This window comes from Bombus pyrosoma, linkage group LG10 (assembly GCF_014825855.1).
Source record: "Bombus pyrosoma isolate SC7728 linkage group LG10, ASM1482585v1, whole genome shotgun sequence".
In the NCBI taxonomy this organism is placed as follows: domain Eukaryota; kingdom Metazoa; phylum Arthropoda; class Insecta; order Hymenoptera; family Apidae; genus Bombus; species Bombus pyrosoma.
Window position 1 is genome coordinate 8,113,064 of NC_057779.1, and position 25,616 is coordinate 8,138,679.

At 34.1% G+C, this 25,616-nt stretch overlaps 4 protein-coding genes across 14 annotated transcripts in view; all 4 read right to left on the reverse strand.

The window, feature by feature from the left end:
* Positions 1 to 306: 306 nt before the first annotated feature.
* LOC122572147 (protein yippee-like 5) lies at positions 307 to 1,952 on the reverse strand. The gene is made up of 3 exons (XM_043736784.1): positions 1,816 to 1,952; positions 1,517 to 1,678; positions 307 to 881 (listed from the first exon to the last, which is right to left on the reverse strand). The coding sequence occupies exons 1-3, from the start codon at positions 1,836 to 1,838 to the stop codon at positions 692 to 694; spliced, it is 375 nt and encodes a 124-aa protein (XP_043592719.1). The 5' UTR covers positions 1,839 to 1,952; the 3' UTR covers positions 307 to 691.
* Positions 1,953 to 2,939: 987 nt separating this feature from the next.
* Positions 2,940 to 10,219, reverse strand: LOC122572190 (HMG box transcription factor BBX). 3 transcript variants are annotated; one of them, XM_043736870.1, is made up of 9 exons: positions 10,025 to 10,211; positions 9,701 to 9,940; positions 7,176 to 7,376; positions 6,491 to 6,946; positions 6,189 to 6,376; positions 5,975 to 6,097; positions 5,788 to 5,895; positions 5,363 to 5,700; positions 2,940 to 4,867 (listed from the first exon to the last, which is right to left on the reverse strand). In XM_043736870.1, the coding sequence occupies exons 2-9, from the start codon at positions 9,725 to 9,727 to the stop codon at positions 4,779 to 4,781; spliced, it is 1,530 nt and encodes a 509-aa protein (XP_043592805.1). In that variant the 5' UTR covers positions 9,728 to 9,940; positions 10,025 to 10,211; the 3' UTR covers positions 2,940 to 4,778. The 3 variants fall into 3 exon arrangements, with proteins under 3 accessions (XP_043592805.1, XP_043592804.1, XP_043592806.1); XM_043736869.1 differs by having other exon boundaries at positions 9,701 to 10,211; XM_043736871.1 differs by having other exon boundaries at positions 4,795 to 5,257; positions 9,701 to 10,219.
* A 963-nt stretch (positions 10,220 to 11,182) lies between these two features.
* Positions 11,183 to 13,605, reverse strand: LOC122572192 (inositol-tetrakisphosphate 1-kinase-like). Of its 4 annotated transcripts, none has more exons than XM_043736878.1 (5): positions 13,319 to 13,605; positions 12,729 to 12,827; positions 12,523 to 12,664; positions 12,237 to 12,373; positions 11,183 to 12,172 (listed from the first exon to the last, which is right to left on the reverse strand). In XM_043736878.1, the coding sequence occupies exons 2-5, from the start codon at positions 12,768 to 12,770 to the stop codon at positions 11,588 to 11,590; spliced, it is 906 nt and encodes a 301-aa protein (XP_043592813.1). In that variant the 5' UTR covers positions 12,771 to 12,827; positions 13,319 to 13,605; the 3' UTR covers positions 11,183 to 11,587. The 4 variants fall into 4 exon arrangements, with proteins under 4 accessions (XP_043592813.1, XP_043592812.1, XP_043592811.1 ...); XM_043736877.1 differs by having other exon boundaries at positions 13,289 to 13,605; XM_043736876.1 differs by having other exon boundaries at positions 12,985 to 13,605.
* LOC122572189 overlaps positions 13,593 to 25,616 on the reverse strand; it is a 57,842-nt gene continuing 45,818 nt past the window's right edge. Inside the window, exons 1-8 of one of the 6 annotated variants that reach the window (XM_043736867.1) lie at positions 21,541 to 23,780; positions 21,168 to 21,260; positions 20,776 to 21,040; positions 19,170 to 19,336; positions 14,831 to 18,574; positions 14,608 to 14,662; positions 14,006 to 14,194; positions 13,593 to 13,734 (exon numbers count right to left, since the gene is read on the reverse strand). In XM_043736867.1, the coding sequence (XP_043592802.1) occupies positions 13,705 to 13,734; positions 14,006 to 14,194; positions 14,608 to 14,662; positions 14,831 to 18,574; positions 19,170 to 19,336; positions 20,776 to 20,961 (4,371 nt within the window). In that variant the 5' untranslated portion in view covers positions 20,962 to 21,040; positions 21,168 to 21,260; positions 21,541 to 23,780 and the 3' untranslated portion in view covers positions 13,593 to 13,704. Of the gene's footprint in view, positions 13,735 to 14,005; positions 14,195 to 14,607; positions 14,663 to 14,830; positions 18,575 to 19,169; positions 21,041 to 21,167; positions 23,781 to 25,616 lie in introns of those variants that run through there. The other 5 variants (XM_043736866.1, XM_043736865.1, XM_043736863.1 and 2 more) reach the window with 5 other exon arrangements.

The window sequence follows — 25,616 nt, forward strand, 5'->3', positions numbered from 1 at the left end:
CAATTAGGTTTCTTTCTATTTTTAGTGTATATTTATTAATAAACTGAGGATTTTTATGCAATTGTGAGAAATTTAAAAATATCAGAATGCAGATAATGCATAAAAATATATAAAATATTCAAAGTACAATATCCGTTTTAATATTTGAGGTGAGTAAAAGAAATATTTTCTGAGGTTCTATTTTATTAGTATTACATATTCGTAAAAATATGAATTTGCATAAACATCCGCAGTCTATTTATTGATCAATGTAGATAAAAATATGATTAAAATATTATTTGTAATAAACTAATAAATTCTCTGAGATTTATTAAGTTAATTAATATATTTGGTCATAGTTTACAATTTATCTTACTTATTCAATATAATCTATATTTTTCTTTACAATGAATTTTAATATAAAAAACATTATAATATTTAAAATTCTAACACAATAATAGACCGAACGTTTATTTTAAATGTGACCTAGCACAAAATACATCGTCGAATGAAAAATAGCTTTAAAATAATAATATATGTTTGATGTTTACAAAAATATTAGATATTAAATATAAATCATCGTATACTCATACAATAATCTTTTCTTTTTGATTACTCTAAATAATGAAAGAACACAGAGAAGTAGGACAACTGATTTAGCACTGACTATAAGGTATTCTTATCCTATGGCGTGCTACTTATGTGTATGCTATTAAATATTGTCGCCCATTCCATCGCTTTCAGTGACTAAAGCACGTTCCAGGATGACACGGCCTTCCTTGTATCGTTGATTCTCGTCTGTGGCAAATTCATACACCCACCCAAGTTTAGCATCACAGTTTTTGCAGCTGACATCTCGGACCATGTGACGACCCGTCAACATCACTCTATCCTGTACCTCGCTGTGTATCATTGTAGACAAATTAAATTATGAATGGGCAAAAATCATATAAGATTATTCCATTAGTACAATTTCTCTGAGATTTTGTACATTTACGAATGGTATCCTGTGTGCTAAATAATGTTAAAAAGCTACATATGTATAAACAGGAAAATCATGTACCTAAGAATAACATATAATAAACATAAAATAAGTAGTAAAAGTTACAAACATTTAAATAATCAATGAAACAATAAAATTATTTTTGTTTGAAATAATGATAAATTTTTTCAGAATGACAAAGTTTCTTTAAACTGTACTAATAAATCTTAACGTAATATACAAATAATACAACGAAGATATCAAAACAAAATGACGCCATGTTGTACCTTTGTAATTAATTTTACAAACAATTATTATAGTTCTCTTTCCCATATGTTTATACACATTCTCCTCTAATGGATAATTCGAGTTTTTGCTTAAATTCAACTCCTCTGTCCCTCTTTCTTAGGTACATGAGTATAATAACATTCCACCTTACACAATTGTCTTTGTCAAGCGCGAGAATTTTCAAAAGGTAGAAATGTAAACATAAACTTATTGTATATTACGTTTGACGTTAATTTATTTAAAGGAACAAAGGAAAAATGCGAATACCTGTAATTCAAGTTGACCACTTTGTTAAATAGAAAAGCACGGCCTGTCGCGCCCGTAAAACGCGTGCTTATCAGCTGACCTCTGTTTGTAAGATTGGTGTCACAAGAAGCGCAGGAGAACAACCGAGTACCTCCGATGTGTTCCAAGAAAATTACGCCCATCCTGAAATATCGTAAATCGCTTTCCAAGTATTTACTGTGAAATAAAAACGACTTGGTAGATTCAAGCGAACTGCATTGACTCTACAAACAAGCAAGTCATGTAATTTGACGTAGCTGTCACTACAGCGCGATACATACACTACGCTACACAACAATACCATCCAAATGCTTGAGTCTGTCAAGCTGTATTAATCATGATTCATAGATTTCAAACTTCTAGATGGTACAACCGCCTACGAAAATTTTAAACTCGTACACTGCGATCAGAACGACGCTGAAAAAAATACAAAACTGACATACATGACTGTAAATGTAAAATAACATTGCATCAAAATTATTTCACGATTATTTATAAAACTACATGTTCTATAAACATGTAATTCTTTTAATTTCAATACAAAATTATTGTCTCTAATATAAATTTTCTTTCAACATGACTATTACTACATACATAATCAACAGTTTAAAAATGGTTTAATAAAATAGTGAATAATTTGAAAGTAAAACATTTTGTATACAAGTCGTAATTTTAAAATGAGAACACAGTATTTAGGTAAGTTTAAGTCAAAATTAAAAGAACTATATGTTTATAAAACATATGTCACTATAAATAGTCATGAAATAAGTTTGATGTAATGTTATTTAACGGTCTTATATGTATATTTACGAAATTTATTTACTTATATCAACATTAATAGCGATACGTGAAAATTGATTACTTTTTAAATTAATAAAAAAAATAAAAATGTGTAAAACAAAATACCAATAAGAGGGTGAATAAGATAGATTTGTAATCTTAGCGTTAAAAATCACAGCTGAGAAGAAACATGTATATATATTATCTACATTTATACACGAGCAAATTAAATAAAACATAAGCATCATAATATATTTTTGGAAAATGACGAAAATGCCGCAAATACATATTACTCAAATATTTATTTAATTTCATACCTCATAGAAGTATTCGTATGAATTACTATCCACATTCCCGTCTAAAATATACATGCGAATTGGGAAATATTTTTAAATAAATACCACGAATAAAATTAACAAATCTTTTTTTAATTTCTTAATTAAAAAAATTTCTTTGAAAAAAGTAGTAAGCTTTCTTTAGAGTAAGGTAATGCTCCTTACGCATTATTTTTTTTCTTTTTTAAAATAAACATACATTGAAAAAAATGAGTGTTATTTTAGAATAAGAACTGTTATATATATTATCCCTTTTGTATTCAAAATATCTTGTAAATAATTTCGAGAGATTACATCAAAATATTATATCTTTATTATTCATATAAACGGTATACAATATGTTACAAGTATATATATAATATAGATATATATATATAATATATATGTTCGTGTAAATTATACTTTTAAAGCTAGGTACATAGATGTTTGTGCAGTAAAATTCGAAACACTTTCCCTTAATTTTTCTTTTATAATTCCAAATATTCGGACGTTGGCCGTAAAAGCCTCGCTATAATTATGTACCGTAACCACAATTAGAAAATGTGGAAGGTATAAATGTGAAAGCCAAAAAACATTTAGAATTACGAAACGAATCGAAAATATATTGTTGGTCATTGTTTAATATCTATGTTCATATCTCTTCAAGGCACATTTGAAATATAATCAGTATACTCATTTCCATATTACAGAGGAATTTACTAACATTAATTGTTCCTATCATTTCACTAATAGTGTCTGGAGTTAGACTTCAATGAAATTAAAAAAGTGAGAAAGAAAAACGAGAGAAAAAAATCAATAGAAAAATATAAAATATTAAAAACTCCTTTAGCCAAAATCACAGACAAGTCCCTTACTTTCTCAAACAGAGCACAAAAACGCATTTTTCATGGTCTTAATTCTAGAATAATAGTTATATAAATATTATAAATATACATTCATATATATATACGTAGTCTTATCAAATTATATACATACACGTATACATACGCTTCCTGATATTGAACATTCGCTAATAATAAAATTTACATTTTTTATTTTGCATACGTAACGTTATTATGTATATTTACATGTACGCACGTACAGCATATAAACAGTGGTCTCTTTCATGTGTACATGTATATTGCGTATGTATATATATATATATATTTATACATATATATTTTGATTATATCCTTTTTTGATATTCAGATCATGAAGGATATCTTCCATAATACTGCACCTATTTCTATGTACATAAAATGTTTACAGAACATAATGAAATATAGATAAAACGTACGCCGATGATAATAACAAAAATAGTAACAAGTGACTTTGCAATTATTACGTGTTATCGTTACTACACATAGATATGATAAAATGCCCTGCTCAACGGCTTTGTGAAGGTTCACGGTTTTGTTACCGTCCCTTCTTCATAGTATTTATAACATTTTATATTAAAAAAATTAATTTGCAAGATTAACTCCTTGCTCTGCCAATATCATCATAATACACGCTCACTAACACTCTTTTATTGCATGCACCTTTCTTTTCCTTCAGCGAATATTTACCTAGTCAGGTCCTATATGACTATAATACGTCCTTTGTTGGAAGTTGCACAAATTTCCCAATGAATATCAATATGCGGGCATTTTTATTTCAAGTTAGATAAAATGGCTATCATCTGCACTGCAGGTATTTATTAACAAGTATAGAATGCTTGACGTAACATTTTAATAATTACACGCAACGCAAAGTGAAAACTAGAATCTTTCTTCAGTATGTAATAGTAACAAGATTATTCATTAACAAACTATACAAGAAACTATATTCCATAAACCACATTTGTGGGACATTCATGCAACATAAAAGAAATATTTTTACATTTTGAGTGACGAAATAATTATAGCTGTCACAGTATTAATATTCATATTAACAGCGATTAACGACATAGATATTAACAATAATAACGTAGTACATTTTTGATAAATCGGAAACGCTATTATTTTTTTTTTTTTAACAGCAATCAAAGCAATTATTTCAATAATTCAGCTAATAAGAAATTGTATTAAGAAATAAATGAATAAGATTTTGGTTTACTTAGCACAAGTTTACGTCATGAACGACTGCTAAATATGAAAAATATATATCTCTTATGTATTATTTTTGGTAAGTTTTGTTCTGTTGGCGGCAACTGCTGCAAGACATGCCAGTGCTTCTAAGTCCGGCGATGCACACCATGCTATCAATATTTGCATAATTAATTAACTTGATAATAATTAAATAATATAAGCCTATATCGTATTTATAATAACAAACATGAAACATAATATCCTCTACTTTCATAATCTTAAATATTTTAATTTTAAAGCAAAGAATGTTTACAAATTATAAAACTTAAGTACAAGTGAAAACTTTGCAGATTGGAACGTAAATTTATGTTTTCTAGCTCATACATAAATACCTTATAATATAAGTTGAAGCTTTAGTTAACTGAATTCTAGTTCCTAATAAAAAGTACAATTTCTTCTTGTAACTTTCACTTCTTTATAGATGAAAACATAGATAATCTAAATAAAAGATAAGACAATTTTTATAAGTTTTTCTTTTATAAAAATAATAACGTTCCAATCTGAAAAATTTACAAGAAATATTTCTGTTATATTTATGAACAAAACACTAAGAAGTAAAATGAAAGTAAGAAATAAACAATACAGTTTATTTTGTCTATACTTACATTTATTGGGCTCCTCGATCTCGATTTGCTTTGAATCATTTATAGCTGCCGCGTTACGTGTAATGCTTTGTTTTCGTGCTTTCCTTTTTTGACTTCCAACTAGAAGTTTTTCAGCATCTTCTGAATTTTCACGTTCTGTTTGGGATATTTTTGTATTGTTTTGACTGTTTGCTTGATCGTTGCTGTCGAAATTATTCTGATGCCTTTTATTATTCGAAGTCGATGTTAACTTTTGTACAATTTTTTTCTTTTTCGTACGTTGTTGCTTCTTCTTTTCCTGAAATTCTTCTAAACTTAAAGATGGTAACGCTTCAATTTTCTTTTCTAAATTAAAGTCCCTACATAAGAAAATGAAAATAATGCATTTTCGTTGTATATTACACAATATTTTAATGCGTAACATTATAAAATGACATTAAACTTACTCAGCTCGAAACCTTTTTCTTGCAGTCCATGGTCCAAAATCAACTTGTCCTTCTGCACCTTCAGTTTCTGTCTCTTCTGGCTTTGATGCTTCTATATTTCCCTCAGCGCTTTAAATAATATTTATATTATTTCTTTTTGCTTCCATATATATGATAAAAATGCAAATGATAAACGAATTTAAATTACCTTTCAACAAGATGCTCTAATTCGCCGCGAGAGCTATTTCCACCTTCACTACTCAAGGAATCTGTTTTTTCACTGACATTTGAAGAAATAGAGTTTCTTCTTTCAGTTGCTTGACCATCAGTGCTAATGAAAGCATCAATCAGAAGTAGGTTATTAATGATGAAATCATGTTTTACATGCAACACAAGTTTAATGAAATATTGTAATTATTTACCTACGATTTCCAGTTTGTCTTCTTCTCTTAGGCTGCTGTCCTGATGCACCAACATTTTTCATTTGTTCTGCAAGGAACTTTTGATAACGCAAACCTTTGCATGTTCGTTCACTCCTAAAATTACTTTCTTCTGAAGGCATGTTCGTAGTTAAAAAATTATTTATTTCTGTCTTTTCATCTTCTGTATCCTAAACACAATTGTTAATGTTAGAAATGTAAAATTTTAAGAAACAGTGCGACTATTTAATTATTTAAAGGTAGAAAATTTAATCAAGAAAAATTTGATTAAAAAGGTCCCTTACATATTGATGCACGTTATTATTTGATTCAGATTTTTTTCTCTTTTTTGCATCAAAAAGATCAGCTTTACATTCTCTCTTATTATCAGATGAAAAAGGTACTTCTAAATATCTTTTTTTAGGAGGTTTTGGAACTTCAGTATCATTTTCAATCACAGAACCATTAATAGTCACTTTCTCATCTGCTGCTTGTGTTTTTTGAGGTGTAAATAATGAACTGAGGCCACCAATTTGGGATTCATCAGCTAATTTTCCTGGTTGAATTGATTGTCCATCTCGCTTATCAGATTTTGAATAATCGGAAGACTTGTTCTCACATTTTACACTTTCTACCATTTGCTCATTAGAATTTGTTTCTGCCTTTTTGTTTGTAGGCCTAGTATTCAAAGTACGTAAAGGAGGTGCTGGTAATTTGTACCACTTAAAGTCAGGATTTGCATTTAAGAATGCATCTTTGTACTGAAAAATTTTAAATTGTAATCATAAAAATTAAAATTAGGAAAATTAAAAATTTGTAATTAAAATTTCCAATATATAACTTAAAAAAAATATTTAGTTTTTAATAAAAATTTGTATAGAATTATAAACAGTATTGAGTTTGTAAGATTTACAGCTGACTATGTCAAATTACACCAACAGTATAATTACTAGCATGACATTTAACTTCCTTATTATGCAAGTAATTTACCTCCTGTGCTAGATTTGTATATGAACGTTTTTGATCTGGATGAAGAGTGGCCCACCATTCTCCAAGAACTCTTGTAACTGCTCGATTTTCTAAATGTGGGAAACCAGATCGCACAGAACCACGGTGACGTTTACAAAAAATAAGAAAAGCATTCATTGGTCTCCTTGCATGGTGGGCTGGTTCTCTTAATTCTCGTGATTCCTAATTGTTAATACAATTTGATAGATCTATTAGTACATATCTCTTTACAAATATATATAACTGGTTAATAAAAATTATGTAAAGTAATCTGACCGAAATAAAATATGTGTGTGTATGTGTGTAATTATTTTCTATTTCTATTTAAATATGGTAAAAATATGTTTTTAATTATAGTTATATAATAGATTATAAGCTAGATATGAATTAAAATATTTGTAATTAAATTAACAAAAATATTTAGATATATACACAAATACCATCTCTTAAATTAATTAAATCATTATTATTTATAGAAATTAATATATATTACATATTTAGTTGTTATTTGTTACAAAAATTATATAATATGATATGTAACAATAAAAAAATTACATATATTTTTAGATCAGAACAATATTCAGTTATATTATAGCATTTGTGAAACCTTAAAATCGCATACCTTGACAGATTCTAAGGTCACATATGCTTATCTCTACATTCATAGATAATAGCAATATATTAAAACTAATTGTTTATATTAAATGTACAATTTAAAGAAATACACACAAAAATATGTTGTTACTAATTTAAGAAATGGATTTATGTGCATACATTGCTCATCTATGTGTATATACCTTTTTTAACATTGAATAAACACAAGTGTCATTTAAACATTTTTTAAATGAAATATTTATTAAAGACAATTACTAATATAATATACTAAATGATAAATAATATGTTTTTCAGTTATTTATTCAATTAAGCATATTAAGAACGAAATTATAAGAATATTTTATCATTTTATGTAAGGTATATTAATTTTATAAAAATAATTTTCTTTATAAAAAAAACTTTATTGATTATTTAATTACGAGTGCAATTGAATGCATTACATATAGTATACGTTATTCCCTATACTTTTTCTAATGTTCTATTCACGTCCATACTTAACGAATTGTTATACAAGTGATGAAAAAATGTAAACGTGAATCAACACACAAATATGACGGAGATTGTGCATATGCATGTATACACCACATACATATACATAAGTGAATAAAATAAAAGCAAAAATATATCCATTTCAATGGAATGTAATCTTTTCGTTATTTATCCTTATCTTTTCAATATTTTTACCTTCACGATAAGTTAACTTTATTACGAAACGAGAGTATAATAAAAATATATTAATTTATATTCTGTGCACAATATTATGAAATCGGTCATAAAATTTAAACATTAACAGTAAAAAGTCATGAGAAAGATTCCATTTGCTGCGACGTTTGTAAAAACGATTTTTCCAAAAAAAGATTGCGTTCCATGATAACTCTAAGACAAAAAAGAAAATCACGTCTATTTATGGTACAACGAGGAGAACGATCTACAAATGCTTTGGATTGGTAGAGAATCCAATGTCAAAGGAATGAAAGATTCGCCACATTCCCAAAATATTTCGTAATAATATTGACAATATACGATTAATATAAAAATTGACGGTAGTAGCAGCAGTAGTCTCATTGAAAAAGAAATATAGATATCCGCCGTCATAACAGGCATATGTTAATTTTCGTATTCTGTCTAATTACTTCAGCTGCACAAAGTCCAGGATATTTTCAGTATGAAATGTCGTAATTCCTCACTAATTTCGATTTGTCTAAAAGTCGGATCGTTAGTCAAAAATATGATGAAAAATATAACGAAGGAAGTATAGTCAAAAATTGTTAGGGCATGTCGGTTGTCATACGTCGCAGCTTTCGTTAATGCTATTGTACGTTGATTGCCTCGATCGCACTACCTATCTCCGTCAAATTCGTATGAGCTTTCGATGTTTTGAAAAAAAATTTGAAACATATTTCATATGAACCAGACATCGAAGAGAATTGCACATTGCACATTTTTTCCAAGACCTCATGACACCTTTCCGATCATCTACTGACAGCTGCTTGTGCAAATGTAAATACTGCATATAACAATTTATACGTCTTTCTATGCACCGATGATCTGGCAAATATTTGAATGAAGTGAAACGTCCCTTGAAAAAATTCCCATTCACGCAAAATGCTACTATATTCTTGTATAATTCGTTCTTGAGTCCCTCTAATTGTCAAATATTTATTAACATAGAACTAAGCCCAAGACGTTGTTGTTCCTTTTAGTATGACTAGTCTCGAGACATTGTATGAATCCCGTTTTTTGACTCAAAATCATCGCGAATAAATCACACGTTCGACTGTTCAGAATGATAAATTTAACCTTAGACAGTATTACGAATTCGCTGTTGACACAGACGTATCGAAAAGCCATTGGCAATTCGAGAAAAATACAATGTATTTCTCCCTACTCACCTTGCGTTGTTGCTCGTTGGCAGCCATTTCTGATTTCACTTGACAATTCACTCAGCGGCGCATAATAAAGATAAAGCTTCGGCACTGAGTGTCCTCTCTTTTCCTCCGTATCTTGCTTTCTTTCTCTGGCTCTTTTCCGTGCACGAATTAACCTCTCCTTCTTACGTACTATTTCTATCTTTTTCCTCCTTCGATGCCTTCGTCCACATTTGTTTCTGGTGGCCCACGTGAAAGAAAATTCTGGCAAAAAGTCACGATATTTTATCACATTTCACGAAATTTATTAGTCGCTTTGAAAAACATTTCGGGCTATGTTTTACTCACAAGTCACACAAACAGTATTATTCCAGCGATTTGTGTTTGCAACTAAATCATTTGTCGTGCAAACGTCACGAATCTACAAACGTCACTGTTAAAACCAGTCACGCGCCTATATGTGCTCGTTCCAAAAGAATTAATCTGAATGAATCAATAGAGTCTAAATCGTATCGACTGCTAATATTATTTTAAGTCTCTAATGAATACTGAATTCTTGTTTCGCTTCGTATAAAATTACACACACTATCGAGAGAGCAATACGTTAATGTTGTACACATTTTCAGCATCGTGCGCATTGTGTTCAAAAAAATAAAAGGTTCGCGCGTATGAGCATATCAGTGTTACCAATTAAACTACTCAAACATTACTAAAAAAGATTTATTATTCTTGAATATTTTACTTTTTAACCCTTTAAAATGAAGGATTTACAAATTATCTTTGAGATTAAGGCATTGATTAATGATGAAGATATTTTTCAGTTTGTGATAAAAATGCTGAGATGATTGCCACTGAAATATAATGGAAAATCAAAATTACTATGCAAAGTATCTACTACACGATCATATGAATAAACAGTAAACAGGTCTCGACACTTGCTAAAGAAAACCGCTGGAAAATTGAGTTCTGAAAAATAAACATGGAAGACAATAAGGGTCTCGTTCTGTGAGACAATCAAAGATGAGTAGACTGTCTCTGTCTCTGTCTGGGACATTCGTAATATCTGTATATATGAATACGTATCACATATGCGCACAATGAGACCATTTCTTGTCCTCCATTTTGATCTTTTTCGACTCAAAAGACGAAAGACATCGCCGATATCTTCGACATGGAAGTGTTCAGATCTGTTTACAGTTAATAAGACACCCAGTCTAGACACCCAGATCTGTCTTATTTATTATTGTATGAAAACGTTTTTCAAGATGAAATTACAGTATTTCAATGGTCACATATAAGAGCGGAAATAGATATTTAGATAATGCCATTTAAACGAACCACTCTGTATTTACAGTTTTGTGAAAATAAGCAACTACATGAAAATGTTGTTTAAACAAAAAATATAGTATTCAATAATTCTTTCATTGTATATTTTTAATATTTTTATAGTAGTTTTAATGTACAATTTCATACTTCACAATGAAAATGTAAATTTATAAATATACGTTACATATATTAATCCCAGAGGTGTTTTATTCAACCATTTATGCAAATATAGTATACAAGTGAAAAGTACAAAATATTCTTTGGCAGTCATGCGTTTCTTACCATAATGGGCAAAATTTATTAAAAAAAATGTCAATATAGTTAATAAACAAAATTAATCTTTCCCTATTATAACTATGTACCATGAACAAACAACCCAAAAATGTTAGAAAGTAGCGAGGTCACAAAACGCAGATCTGCTATAACAGTTTCAAATACCATCAAGGGTAAACATAAAATAAATCATTATAAAAAAAGCATACATTGCTTCATCAAATGATATCACTTTGTACTTGTTACAATATAGTGAACTGGAATATCAGTTTGATATATTTATTAATCTCCTTCATTTTCTTGTTATTTATATTATTTATTTTTTGTAGAATATTTTTTCTTTTCGTCGCTTTCAAAGCCAGAATCCAAGTCATCGCTTAAACACTTTTTTAGTGTATAAATTTTAGAATGCTGCTGCAAATCTCTGTTTTCAATTGATAGCTTCTTTATGCAGCTTATTAATTGTTCAAAGAAATTAGGATAACTATCATACCCAGGAAACATGTTTACATCTATGATCGCATATCTTTCGGTATGATTTTCAATAACAACATCCACACCAACCAAAAGCAATCCAAAAAGTTCTGTAACTCTCTTAACAATCTTCTTTAGTATTTCATGTTTCGGTTTTACAGTTAATGGAATGTCTTCCTCTGTCAGAATTGACCATTTAGACCTCGAATCGCTCTTACATATATCATGAGAACTAAAAAATATTGTGTTTAATGCAGTACAGTCTTCTTCATAAAAGTTTTTGAAACTAGGTCTTTCGACTACATGAAAGTTTTCTCCAACTATATATATCTTATAAAGAATTGCATTATGGTTAATAAATTGTTGAGCCACACAAGGAGGCTGACAATCCTTCACACCCCCTTCATTAAAAATCACCATCATCTAAAAAGCATGATTATTATTAACCTTTAAATAATATACATATGTTTTCTAATGATTAAATTACCTTATGTGCATCGTTGGAACCCTGAGCCACAAGTGGTTTACAAAGAAATGGGAACTTAATACCTGCCATTTTTAACAGTGATATATTCTCAATAGCATTTGTACCTTTAATTTCTACAAACCTCGGAGTAAATACCCCTATAAAAAGATAGATCATATAATCATATAATTCACATATTTTATATATAGATCATATGAGCCATATATAGATCAATAATTTGTTATTTAATATTTTATTAACTTTAATAAAAAATTATCGAATCTAAGTATTAAGAATTTGTATTTACCATCGAGTTGTAGCTGTTCTTGTAAGATTTCATACGATTTATAACGATTTATTAAAATCCTAATATTGTCCAAAGGGTCGATAACTATTATTTCAGGATGTTGGTAGAAGTATTCTTTCATTCTTGAGATAATTGCTTTGGCCTGGAATATAAATTAATTTTCATAACGTTGTTAATCACAATAAATATAAAAAATTTGTTCATACATATTGATCACCATATTCAGCATGTGCTAGTTTGTCTGTCATTTTGTATATAAAAACATGGAATGGTCCCTGAGGTTCAAGATCAGAGTTTATATCAATCTGAAATTAACGTATCAATTATAAAATATTTGATAAAATATTGTAGACGTATATAAATTATAAATATACATTTTTATACATAACCTCACATTATTATAATATCATGCATGACATAACTATTTAATAATAATTTCAGAGAGCTTAAAAAATTATTTACCATTTTTAATAGAAACCCTTCAGACTCACAAACGCTACAAAAGTCATTCCAATTAAATTTTTGTCGCTTTTTTTCGGATATCGAGTAACCGATGACATACTTGTCGCACATTTTTTTTCGCGTTGTTTTCTTATGTCGAATATAATTTTTATCCATTAAAGCGCATACAGTACATTATCTCAATAATAATCGTTAGGTAAATTATACTCTATTAATGCGTTGTCTCAGAGATTCTTGCCTCAACTAATTTCATATTTTTCCCGAAATGTAAGGTTATGTTTGCATGATCTAAAAAATACTTCACAGTATTATTGTATTCCCTTTGGTTATATACATTTTACACAATCAGTTTATTTTCTTAAAGCAAAATATTTTCTCAAATCTTATTCTCATGTACAACTTGGGTTATCGTTATATTTATTTTAGATAGTGTAATAAATGATCACAGGTTATTGCGATATAATAATGACAAGCACATTTCACATTATTCATGCTCAATTACACGACACTTATAATAATCCAATACATAACATGATTATCTAAAATTATCATTTTATTTACAATACTTTCATGATATTTTTCATCGTATATTTAATGGTCCTTTCAAATCATAAATATTCAGGAATGTGTCACCGTCGTTGCATCTTCAATTGCAGTATTTCTAATACACATTCTTCATGTTCATGTTTCTATGACGCGCTTCCTATCAAATCAGCAATTTTAAATTTCTCCCATGCTCTGTATAAGAGACTAAAAATAAATCGATTAAGTATAATTAAAAAGTATAGTTCTCATAATAAAGATTCAATTAACAATATGACAATATAACATTGAAATTTCTTTAAATAATTTAATTTCTTACTAAGATCTTAATTTTAAGATTTTAATTTATAATAATTCTAATACTAATACATATCATTATACAATAATATAGTTTTAATATTATTTCATGCACACACACACGCGCACGCGCGCACACACACACACACACACACACATATTACGAAATTTGTCATTTTACCTTTGAAGATTCGTTCCAAGAAGTCAACATCTCTTTCGTAACGAAAACAGCGACGTTATTATCGAAATCATCGGTGTTTTCGCCATCTGATCGAGTCTTTGTCAACATTCGAACTTCTCCGAGAGAATATGAACCGGAACTTGGCACGTATAGTTCCCCTTCGGAGTGTGAAGTATCCGAAATTTCCGTCTGAGGTAATGAGACGTAATTAGACGAAGAATTTAAAAAATATACAAATTTCAATATTAATTATTTTTATTGGTTTTATTCGGAGAACTTTCTCGCATGGAATTAAGAATTAATAAAATCGAGCAAATTCGTTTTAATTCTCACAATTGCGAACATGATAATATATTCTTAACACAAAAGGCAGGAGACTTTCTGCCAAATGAATTATTTCTGGACTACTTTATTGAAAACGGATTATACAAAATTTCAAGATGCAGAAATATACAGAATACGTTATAATATTTAACAGAGAAAACAAACTCCTGCCTAGATTCTATTATTTTAATTCTATTCGTAAAAATACGAACTTGTACAAATATTCGCAGTTTAATTATTACTTTGGACACATTGAATGTTACAAAGATATTTCTTACCTTGTTCGATTCTATCGTAGATATCGTAGACGTACCATTCGAAAGCCTGTAAAAACTATAATTTGAGAATAATACAATTTCAAGGAAATCGATTAAAGAGAATAATGTAGATATAATTTCATAAATATTTTTTTAGTTAATACGACCAAACATTAAACCTATAATGACCGATTAATTAATTAAATTACTTGAAATTGCGCGTGTTTTAAGGTATTTCCTTTACCTCTGCCGTTGATTAAGCAAACTTGAATAATTGGTATTGGCATCAAGACACGTAGAAGAGAAGAACTTTTTGTCCATTCCGTCATACACATCGGATAAAATGTTCTTTTTCTCGAATAAGCTATCGAAATGTGAGTTATTTATATTGCTTATTTTATCAACAATCACATTACTCGTTTCCATCTGCTTAAGTTCATTCGCTTCCTGGGAAAGTTTCGTATTATTCGATGAAGTTTTCGAAAGGTTTCTCAAGGAAGATCGAAGAGACGCGCAATCGCGCAAAGAATCAGACGATAAACCCTGCGAAATATTATTATCAAACTGTTCGTTTTTCCCTGGATTTTCCATCGAACACAATTCTACAGATTTCTCTTTCCTCAATTCACTAACCGTATCGTTCGAAGTTACTAATCTTTTATTCCATGTTTCAGGGTCATCACGCTTCGCATCTTTGTCATCGTTCGTTTTCAGCGAAGTTTCCTTAATATCCTTTACAGCAGCCTCGTTGTCGTGTAAATTCATTCTTTCATCGATATCCCGCAGCAAATTATTTCTTAAAGTTTCAGCAACGTGGCATTCTTTGCTGCCGATTGACTCGTGAATAATATTAGACGAAGTTCTTTTATCTTCCTTCTCACTTACTTCCATCCGCAAGTTTGCATCGTTCTTCGAGATACTATTCTCGTCATTCTTTTCAGGATCCTTTTTCGTATTATCAATTCCACCGCTTATTTTAACGTCTTCCGCCAATCCGATATCGTGGTCTATTTTATCTGCAGAATTTTCGTTTCTCGATACATCAACGTTACATTTTAAAGACGATCGATCCTCGGTATTAGGAATCGACTCGTTAAGAACAGCGTCGTCGCGTTCAGATTTATCCTTTATCGAAATATCTTTTTCGATAATTTCTTCATTCAAGTTCGTTTCAATCCGCGCACGTTCCAATTGCGAATCTCGTTTCTCAGATTCGTCATCCGATTTCGTCGCCTCGACCATACGAATGTTGTTCGAAACCGCGTTGTATATCGACGATTTTCCAGAAACTAGCAACTGCAAGTTTCCACGACTCGCCTCGTCGTTCCTCAAACTCTCCAACAAGCTCTTCGCCATCAAAGGCACTATCTCGTTTACCTTCAGCATGTTCTTTATTTTATCTTCTACGAAGCGCGTTTCTTCTCGAAGAGTGAGCGCCATCAAGTTTTCCTCGATCTTCTCATCCGCTGCAACATATTTTAAGACAACGGGGCGAACGATATTCCGCAACGTCGTGTCATCGAAATTACCTCTCTGAACCTCTCCTTCCTTCAATTCCAGCGCGTTTATCCTGAGAATCGTCGCTCTCTCATCGCGAGACTCGTCTTTGATCGTCGGCGACCTCCACGTCTCTTGCGACATTTTCGTATCGTTCGCGCTCTTCGTGTCCGTACTCGAGGACTGCGGCCAAATCGAAGAGGCGGTTAAGCTCGAGCTATCGTTCACGATTCGAAATAAACGCGTTTTACGAGGAAAAATGTCTCTCGCCTCGTTGGTACCGGTCGTCGTTTCGCAATTCCTGCTGTTATCTTCGCTCGAGCCGGTGGTTTCTTCGTTCGACGTTCTCCTCTGAGGGGCCGGTCGATCCTTCGTCCTCGAGTTCGTTGCGAAAATTCGCGCCGTAAATTTGTCCGAGACTTTCGGCGCGATATACCTTCTCCTCGAACCATCCTCGTTTCTCGTCGATACACACGACTTTAAACACGTTGTAGCTTTCGTTCGTTTGATCCTATCAAGCTCCCGTTCTTCGTTCGCGATCGCTTTATTCCTCGTTAGCAATCGTCGATCTTCGATCGTCGATTTCGTCCGATCTCGACGTTCTTCCGCCTCCATCTCTCCACTCTGATCAAATTCGCAATTTTCAAATTCAATCGCTGCATTCCGCTTTGCAAATTTCTCCGACCTAATCGTCGAGTTCTTCTTTACTTTCGATACCGCGTTGTGTTTAGCGCGTGCGTGAAACCGATCAGCCAGCGTACTCTGTTTAGATAAATTTTCCGCTCCATCGGTTTCCACCGTTGCGATCTTCGCGCTGTTTATCGCAACCAGATCAGCGGTATATTTCCCGTCGGTTTTTCCTCTCGTCGTATCCTGCGCGCGATATTCGTCGAGCTCCGGTCGCGAAAGAAACCTGTCTATCGTTTTCGTCGATCGAACGACGCTCTCGATTATCTTATCGTACGAAAGCAACACCTGGTCCAGCTCGTCCATGGAAGGTTCGTATAAATTGCAAAGATCGTCCGATTCCTCGCTATCTTCCGTGAAGATCGCGCTCGACGAAGAAACGTTGTCCTCCGCGTAATTTCCCGACTGTTTCTCGTCTCTGTTGCAATATGTTTGAACGATGTTTGCGAAACGTTTATCTATCGCCTTATAGCGCTCATCCTCCTCCGTTCTTCGCTTCTCGCAAACCTCCTTGTGTCTTCTTTTATTGGTCTTGTGCTTTTCTTCCATTTCCTTGCTCGATAACGGAACCTGCTCGTCGTTCGTTTGAAGTTTCCTCGAAGAGCCTTTGAATCGTTCAGGTTGATCGTTCGAAGCTCGTCGGCTTTTCAAACGTTCGACGAACGTCAACGGTGTTTTCGAATTCTCCTCGCAAATTGCATCTGCTCCTTCAGTACTTTGCGACTCGACGCGACTTTCGTGAGTTTTCGCTCGCAGCGGACTCCTATCCTCGACTATTTCCTCTTCAGGGCATTCCTTCCTCTTCGAGATTCGCTCGTCGAATCTCACTTGCTTCTGGTTGCCCCTCGCCGATATTTTCATCGCCGAATCGTCCGTCCCTTCCTCGATAATTTCACTCTCGGGTTCGTCGTTCGAAATGTCCTCGATCGTTTCTCTAAAATTCTCCTTCAACGCGACCTCGTCGTCGCGACCCGTCGACTCCAGGTTCCCCTCGCTCTCGAGATCCTTCGTTGTCGTTTCGCGCACATCTCCCAATTTTTCGTCCAATTTTTCGTCCAGTTTTTCGTCCAGTTTATCGTCCAATTTATCGTCCAATTTTTCGTCCTTCGCCAAACTATCGCAGGATCTCCCTGCTGCAACTCTTTCCGACTTCCCAGGAACGCGCGCCGCGTCCGATCCATCGCCACTTTCCACACGGTCTTTCCGACTCGCCCTCTTCGATTTCCCCTTCGTCCTACTTTCATCATCCTCCGCTATTCTTACGACTTTCTCCCTCTTCCTCGGAGAGCCGTCCTTGGCGTGAAAGTCACGACGAACCACGTAAGTTGCGACGTTGCGACTTTCTTGCACGAACGACGGATCCGGTGAGATGCGAATGCTTGCCAAGCTTTGGGTGACCAGGTCTCCTTTGATATTCACCGAAGGACCCATCCGCACCGAGAACGCGTTCGCCCTTGTGTCGTCTCTCCGCGTGTCCTCTGGCGGAGGACGTGTAATACGATCTTCGTCTCTGCGCTCGTCGTCTTCGGGCGCGGGACACGAAGAGGAAAGTCCGAATCTTTGAACGTACCGCTTCCTTCGTCGCGAGAATTCCTCGTAACGGTCGTCGGAAGTTTGAAATTTAGGCGCCGTTAGATCGGCCGCCCTCTTGGCTTTGATCGCGTCGCGTTGCTCACGACCAGGTCGATGATCGCTGGACCCCGCGTCGATCCAGCCGTTCGCTTCTTGAAACTTGTAGGCCACTCGCTCACGGATGTACAAAAGTTGATCATTTTCATCGTCGAACGCCGCCTCGTCTGGATGTCTGAAAGAAACGTCAGGCTGTGTATCGATATCGTTGAGAATCCGGCGAAGGAGCGAGAATTTTTCGAACCCTTCAACCTACAGCATCGTACGAGAAATCGGGTGAAACACAAGCAACACGTGCGAGAGTAAATCTTCCTTGTTCAATGATCAATTGGTAGCAATTATTTATCGAACGTCTTGGAAAATAAAATTAGTTGTACCTTACGCGTGCATTTATATATCAAAAGACATGTGCAGTTTGCACAAGTTGGGACGCTTGGACAAATGGCTCGACGTGTGACCGATCGTGTTGCTCGTGGCACCTGCTATTCGAACTTAAATCGACGCGATGAAACTTTGCAAGCTTCGAGGTGAGCTGGCGTTGCATTGGAACGTTTCGTACGTTGCGAGCGCCGTCGACGCGCGTTTTTCCTCCAGACGCTCTTCGTTGGCTACGTAGTTCGTTACGAAGTCACAGTTTGCTACGTGAAATTACAAACTAAATACGCAGCGCGTGTCTATTGACCGAGAAGAAAAACGAGTGTTGTTCAACCGCGTTGCAAAGTATCGGGTAGATTTCGTAGGGAAAAGCACATATCGATCGGGACACTTACACGTCTGTGCATTTTTGAAGGCGACCGCACTTAGCGGACATACTTATCTCCTTCATTTGGATCTGCGCGTCCTTCACCAATTTTTCTACGTTTTCGAGAACGGCCGTTGTTTCCGGACTAAGCACCGGCGAATCCGAAAGTGTTGCGCTGGATCTCTTGCTATCGAGCTGCAAATCGGACAACGAATAAATCATCCAAAATTTGAGAGTTCTATTAGGTTGTCGGAAAAGCGTCTTTCTTTTACAGACACATCTTTTACAACAACGCATCTTTATACAAACGTGAAACCTAATCTGTCGAACGTTGTGATCTTTATCTTGATAAAATGATAAAACAATATAAAACGGAAAATGTTGTGCATCCATCATTTTCTTATAAAACGAAAGAAACTTTTCGGATGACCTAATATTATCCAAATTATGTGCGTACAGCGTACACTCGTATTCAGAGGTATCAGGAGAGTGGTGAAAGTTAAACGATACAGGTGTTTCGTCGGGTGACTCCTTGGGAATCCCTCGGTCGCCACGTCAACACAATTAGTTGGATCGCAATAATCCTAAAGAACTGTCATAAAACGAGGCTTTTTGATTTACCATTAACCCGTTAAGTGGCACAAAACATCTTCGAGTCAAGAGGTTTCTTATGGTTACTGCTCTATCGCAACAGCGTAACTGTCTTCTCTACAAAGTTGTTGAAAATATATGTCGAGTTATCATTGAGGTTAGGGGCGCTTGACGAACCTTCATTTGGATTAGCCATTGTTGTTATACAATATAGATGATAATTAACAGTACAAATATGATTATTTCAGAATTTGACAATTAGACGTGGCGATTAGATACTCGAGATACTAATGACAATAATCTTAGGTTCAATAACGAATACACGGTCAACAGGATGGCAAATGCGCTGACTTCTCCAAAGCCCAAGTGGAACTGAACTTACTTGTTTACAGTCCAAGTGGAACTGAACTTACTTGTTTACAGTCCAAGTGGAACTCACTCGTGTACTTTTCTCTGTACTTCTCTGTACCCCTCGGGTCAACTGTATTTTTAAGGATAGTTATACAACTACTCCATACCTACCATATTCTACATTTTCGACTTCTTTTTTCACGTAGAATCACCTCCTTTCCGCTCGTACCACTAGTTACCAACCACCATGTGTATTATAATCTGTTAATCTCAGTGTTATACTAATTCAACCATCCCTATTGTCCTAACTGAAATAGAGAATCGACCAGTTCGTGGCGTCGATTAGCTAATCGTAACGGGAATTTATCCCGTTGACACGCTTCCTCATGATCGCGTCTCTCCGCGACTGGTCGAATAAACAACATAACTCTGAAAGATCTCTATATAAGAAATTAGCGAAATCTCTTTTTCAGAATTATCTCGCTTGAGATTATCGATTACGCAAGATCCACACGATATTGTAATAAAAATCCCATGGATTTGAAATACCAAAATTGATCCTATATCTTATCTACGTCTACCATATTTTACGAGCGTTAGTTTCGTTTTCTTTTTCTTCTTCTTTTTATCGCTTGTTATTCCGATCAATTTTCATATTCGTCATATGATCGCGTTTCTTGTTACACCGATACCTGTTCATCGTTGACCGCTTTCGCCGCTGCTAATGTAACCTTTCTCGCGCTTCTCGCTGTTTCTGTTCGACGAACAGAGCTTCTTGACCCTCTGATACCGCTTTTGGCGTATCGAATTTCCTCTCTTTGTCGCGCTATCGGCACGCGAGTTTTGCAATAACAATCGCACGCCGACTGTGACTGCATTCTCGAGTGGCAAGACGCGGGCAAACGAAGAGGTGGATCCGTGCACAGGTCCAGGTATTCTAAAACGTCAGGCTTCTTCCTGCGAACGAAAGAAGAAATCGTATTTATAGGTAGAACACGCAAATATCGTGCATAGAATTAATATTTTTATAAACGTAATCAAACAGGCACGTTCTATTCGTTGAAAATTCTAACGGATACTTAACCTAGATATTTCGTGTTACGTTGATATCGCGTTCGTTTTACGTGCATTTTACGCTCTTAAGTTTCTCGTGAATGCATCAAACTCTGCGATCCAGCTATAAAGTGTTTTAAAAGGAATTTATCGCTCATCGAGTAAGTTATTACAAAGACACAACACAGTAGAAATTATTTTACGAATCGTTTGTGATTTGATTCTGTTAAAGCTTACGCTATGGTTTAATTAAATCTACAGCAAATTGAAATAAAGCTATCACCTGTATTTCATATTACGGTCTTTCGTAAATTACATAAATAAAATTTATATAGCAAAATAGCATATAAAGCAAAATAAAATTTATACAACTTGAATGTTTTCAACGATAAACTACTCGATACCTAAATGATACCAAATCTGCTGTTTCTTCCGCAAGAAATGTATTCTTGCCCCTCTATCGATTAAGAGAGAACGTAAGTATGTTGCGAGTCACAACGTTGCGGAAGAAGGAAAGAAGGAAAAATAAAAAATATCGTCGTTTAAAAACGGGTATGTCGAAGAATCGACGATAACAAAGTTACTGATTTCTGTGCAACAAGGATGGTTGCCCTGTTCGAGCTTCCACCTCTTCCACGTTCCGTGGTAGAAAATTAAACCGTGCATTACGTCGTCAGCATTGTACAGGTTGCTGGCCACGCTAAAAACTATCTATACGCGGTAATATCGATCCTTAAAGGGAGCCGCTTCTTTCCTCGTTATCGATTTTCTGTCGTCCACCAAATTGACCAGTTGCCCAACCATCGAACGTGCCAGTATCGATATTTGAAATATTCGAATCGAGGGAACTCGAACTTCAGTCTCGTTATCGTGTTCTCTCGTCGAATTATTTAATTCGCCGATATTCGACGTATCAATTAATCGTCGTCGCTTTGTTACCGCGTGTTCGTTCCACACGTTTCATGGATATTTTGTTTCTTTGCTTGTCCTCGCTGAGAGAAGCTCGATCGCAAATAAGATCGACCCGTAAATGGAACAACGTTCCTTTGAATCACGATCGACGAGAATTCAGCTACGAGATGGAACATCGAAGCAACGATAAACTCGCGATGGAAGATATCAAACGAGTCGACGCGAACGCTTTTGGTAACGACGAATATTCAGAAATATCTACTTTACCAACTACGAAACGTTTATTCATCTATGCAACGTGCATGCAAGTGAGAATATATCCGAAAAAAATTGTACAAAAAGAAAATATCCCAGAGCCTTTGAAGCGGAAACTTTCGGAATAAAGCTAGGAGTTTCGAAGTTTCGAAGCCTGAAAAAACACGGAATGCTAAAATTTTGAAGCTGGCCGTCGAATAACCGTGTATAAAAATTCAAAATAATTCATAGACTTTAATAACACGATTTCAACGCAGAGCAGCATTAATATTTATCGTCGTATTCATAGGCAACGATAGAAAAATCGACGCTGGAATTTCAAATCGCTCGATTAAACGCTCGGCTGCTTGAATAATGTATAAACATCGCCGTAATAAAGATCTTCTCTCGTTAGACGCTTCGTACGTTATTTTCATTAATTTAGCTCGGCCGATTCAGGATAAAAACGTGAAGCATAGGGAACCTGAAACAAAGAGAGTTGTAGTATCGTACAATCTCTGAGATTCGTATCGCTTCGAATTTCATTAAAACTTTTCAAAGATCGCTTTGACGATTAAAACTTGCTCCAGGACGATTCCAAAAATCTCTTGGAATTTTTATAAATTCTCCGCCTTTTTATCTTCCAAAAGACGAAGGACTACTCCATTTCGTTTAAAACGTTTATTACGAAACGAAGATAAATAGATTCGTATCCGTATGTATTTCTATATTAATTTGTCCATTGTGATTAAGTTGGAAGCACAGAGCAGACGGTCGTGCGAAAGATCGCACAATTTAACGCGCACTCTCGACCGTTAACGATAACATCAACGTTTCCCGTTTCCTATTCGAAGGAAAACGAGTTTCTTTAATTAAATAAATTACCTATTTTCGCAATTCGACTAAATGGCGGATCACTCTCGATAGCAGCTTGGAAGGAAGATATTTTATAAAGTACCAAGGGATACGCTTCTACCATAAGCGTAATCGTAAAATTTTTAATAAGACTTTAATGTATCAAGATCTCAGCCTGTACGAAAATATCGAAAAATGTGTATGAAAGAAACGATGCTTCGTACGTTTCGAAACTACGCCTCTCACCAAACCTGTCTGAATTTCCTCGTCGGATAAGACACGTAATCGCGAATGAAAGATTCGATTACGGAGAAATAATAGAAGGCGCGAGCACGTTCGCGGTTGAAGAAATCGTTGGTTATTTTTTCGATTTTGCGTGTACGCGTGTTTTCTCGGTATTACGGTATACGCACGAACGTGAAAAATTAACGCATACGCCGCTCATTACGATGACTCTTATTATTCGGACTCGATGACAAAAGTTTGTTCAAGGTTTCATTCGCGCCATCGCTCGGGATGTGTGCGATCAATAAAGAGATAATTTGTGCAAAATTTGAGCTCCATCGAATAACCGGGAGAATCTGCTTTCGAGCCCTTAAACGTTCAAATGGTTATCTTTTTCATCATTTCCTACGTTATCGACTGTAACAAAAAGCGACGCATGGTTTTCGGGTAAAAAAGAAGTGGAATAAGAAGACTGAAATAAACGGGTGAAATTACTTCTTTGATCTTGAAAATTACAGCATGTCCTGATCGTTCTCTCGTCGATAAAAGCTAAAAATAACGTGTAATTTTGAGTTCCATCCCTAAGAGGCCATTACATTTAAAGAACATTGTTTGTCGTACAAGAAACTTTCGTAGAGAATTTTTTATAGATTATTAGAGTTGATAAGCAATGTATGGTAAGGAAGAAAGAGATTGGATGGAAAGTAAATTCTCTATTTATTTTTGACTTTTGACATCCGCTTACAAACATTGGCTTCCACATAAAGCCTGTCTTTTGTAACCAGGAAATTTTCGACGATAATTCATTTCGAAGAACATACACTTTTTATTCCCCGTTTTTCACAAATAGTTTGTTATATTCTTCCGTTAATTCGATATGACAAAGACTATTCGACAGCTATTTTCTTCATCGGCAATGGCCATTACGATGATGATAACGTTACGAAACGTAATGATCGCTAACGATCGTTAACCTTCTAAGTTAATTCTTGCTATGCAATATCGTTACTTTCGTGTACTATACTGCCACAGTGTTACAAATTGCTGTTTCCAGCGTAATAAAAGTCGCCATGCCACGTATAAGGGGTCTGTGCTTTTCCTATAAAGGTCACGTGGTCTAGATACACCCTAATCGAGCTGGATTTATAGGAACACCCTAAAAATCCTATTAAAATAAATTACAGGAAATTGGCTTATAAAGTTTTGTTTACCCAAAGGAAGATACCTTGTATAGACAAACTTCAACAATAATTATTGATCGTGCGTTATTGTTCTTTGGCAGTCGGTCGACGGTTCTCGTTATTTTCAATGTACGTGACTTCGTATAAAGTAAAAGTTACTTTTATTTAAACACGACGTAAGAAAAATATTTGCTGTAGTTCAGACCAAAACAAGACTGAACCAGTCTAGTCCGAGAATAATTTTTCAAAGATAATAAAATTTGTCAGATCTTTTAAAAATTATATGGAATTTAAACAAAACGTTCCCGAAGCGTTCAAAATCACAGACGCGTTGTCTTTAGCTTTGGCAAAGAATGATTAAGTCACGCTTTAATTTTCAAAATTACAAAAATCATTTTTATAATTTTTCTTCCGGGCTTTTTCACCCAACTTCTCTTTTTTATATTTGGAAAAAATTCTATATTGTTTCTATGTGTATATTGTCTCGTATTGTGTGCGGTTAGTTAATCTTTTATTGGAATGGTTTGCAAACTGTCAGAAAAGTCCAGCATTATGTAACGTTGATGATCTCTCTTTTTTTGTGCGTAGACTTCTTCGACGAATATACAACAACAATAAAACGCCATTATTTCTACCATTGTCCGTTGTACAACGGGAGAGGAGGGGCCTCTGCCTTTTTCCTTTCTTGCCTTAAGAGATTCGAACTCGCTTCACCGTAAGTGGTAGCCAACTACGTTACCAACTTCGTTAACTATCAGACTCATTTACAAGGCATATACGTTATTATTATTACTCGTAAGTGGACTGCAGACTTCCAATTTTATACTTTCATGAAAAGGACTAAGGGAATAGAACCTCTTTGCGAATATAACACGATCGTTATAATACGATTATGATACATCGTAACAGTTATAATCCGTAATCGTTGTAAATACGTGCGTTAATTTTGCTGCGCGCTGTATCTTCCTATGTCGTCGGTCGAAAAATTTCTTCTATTTGACAAAAATATGAAAGAATTCTTGTTGCTCGCGATTCGTCGTTTCGATCTATATCGATACTTTTCGTTAAACCGA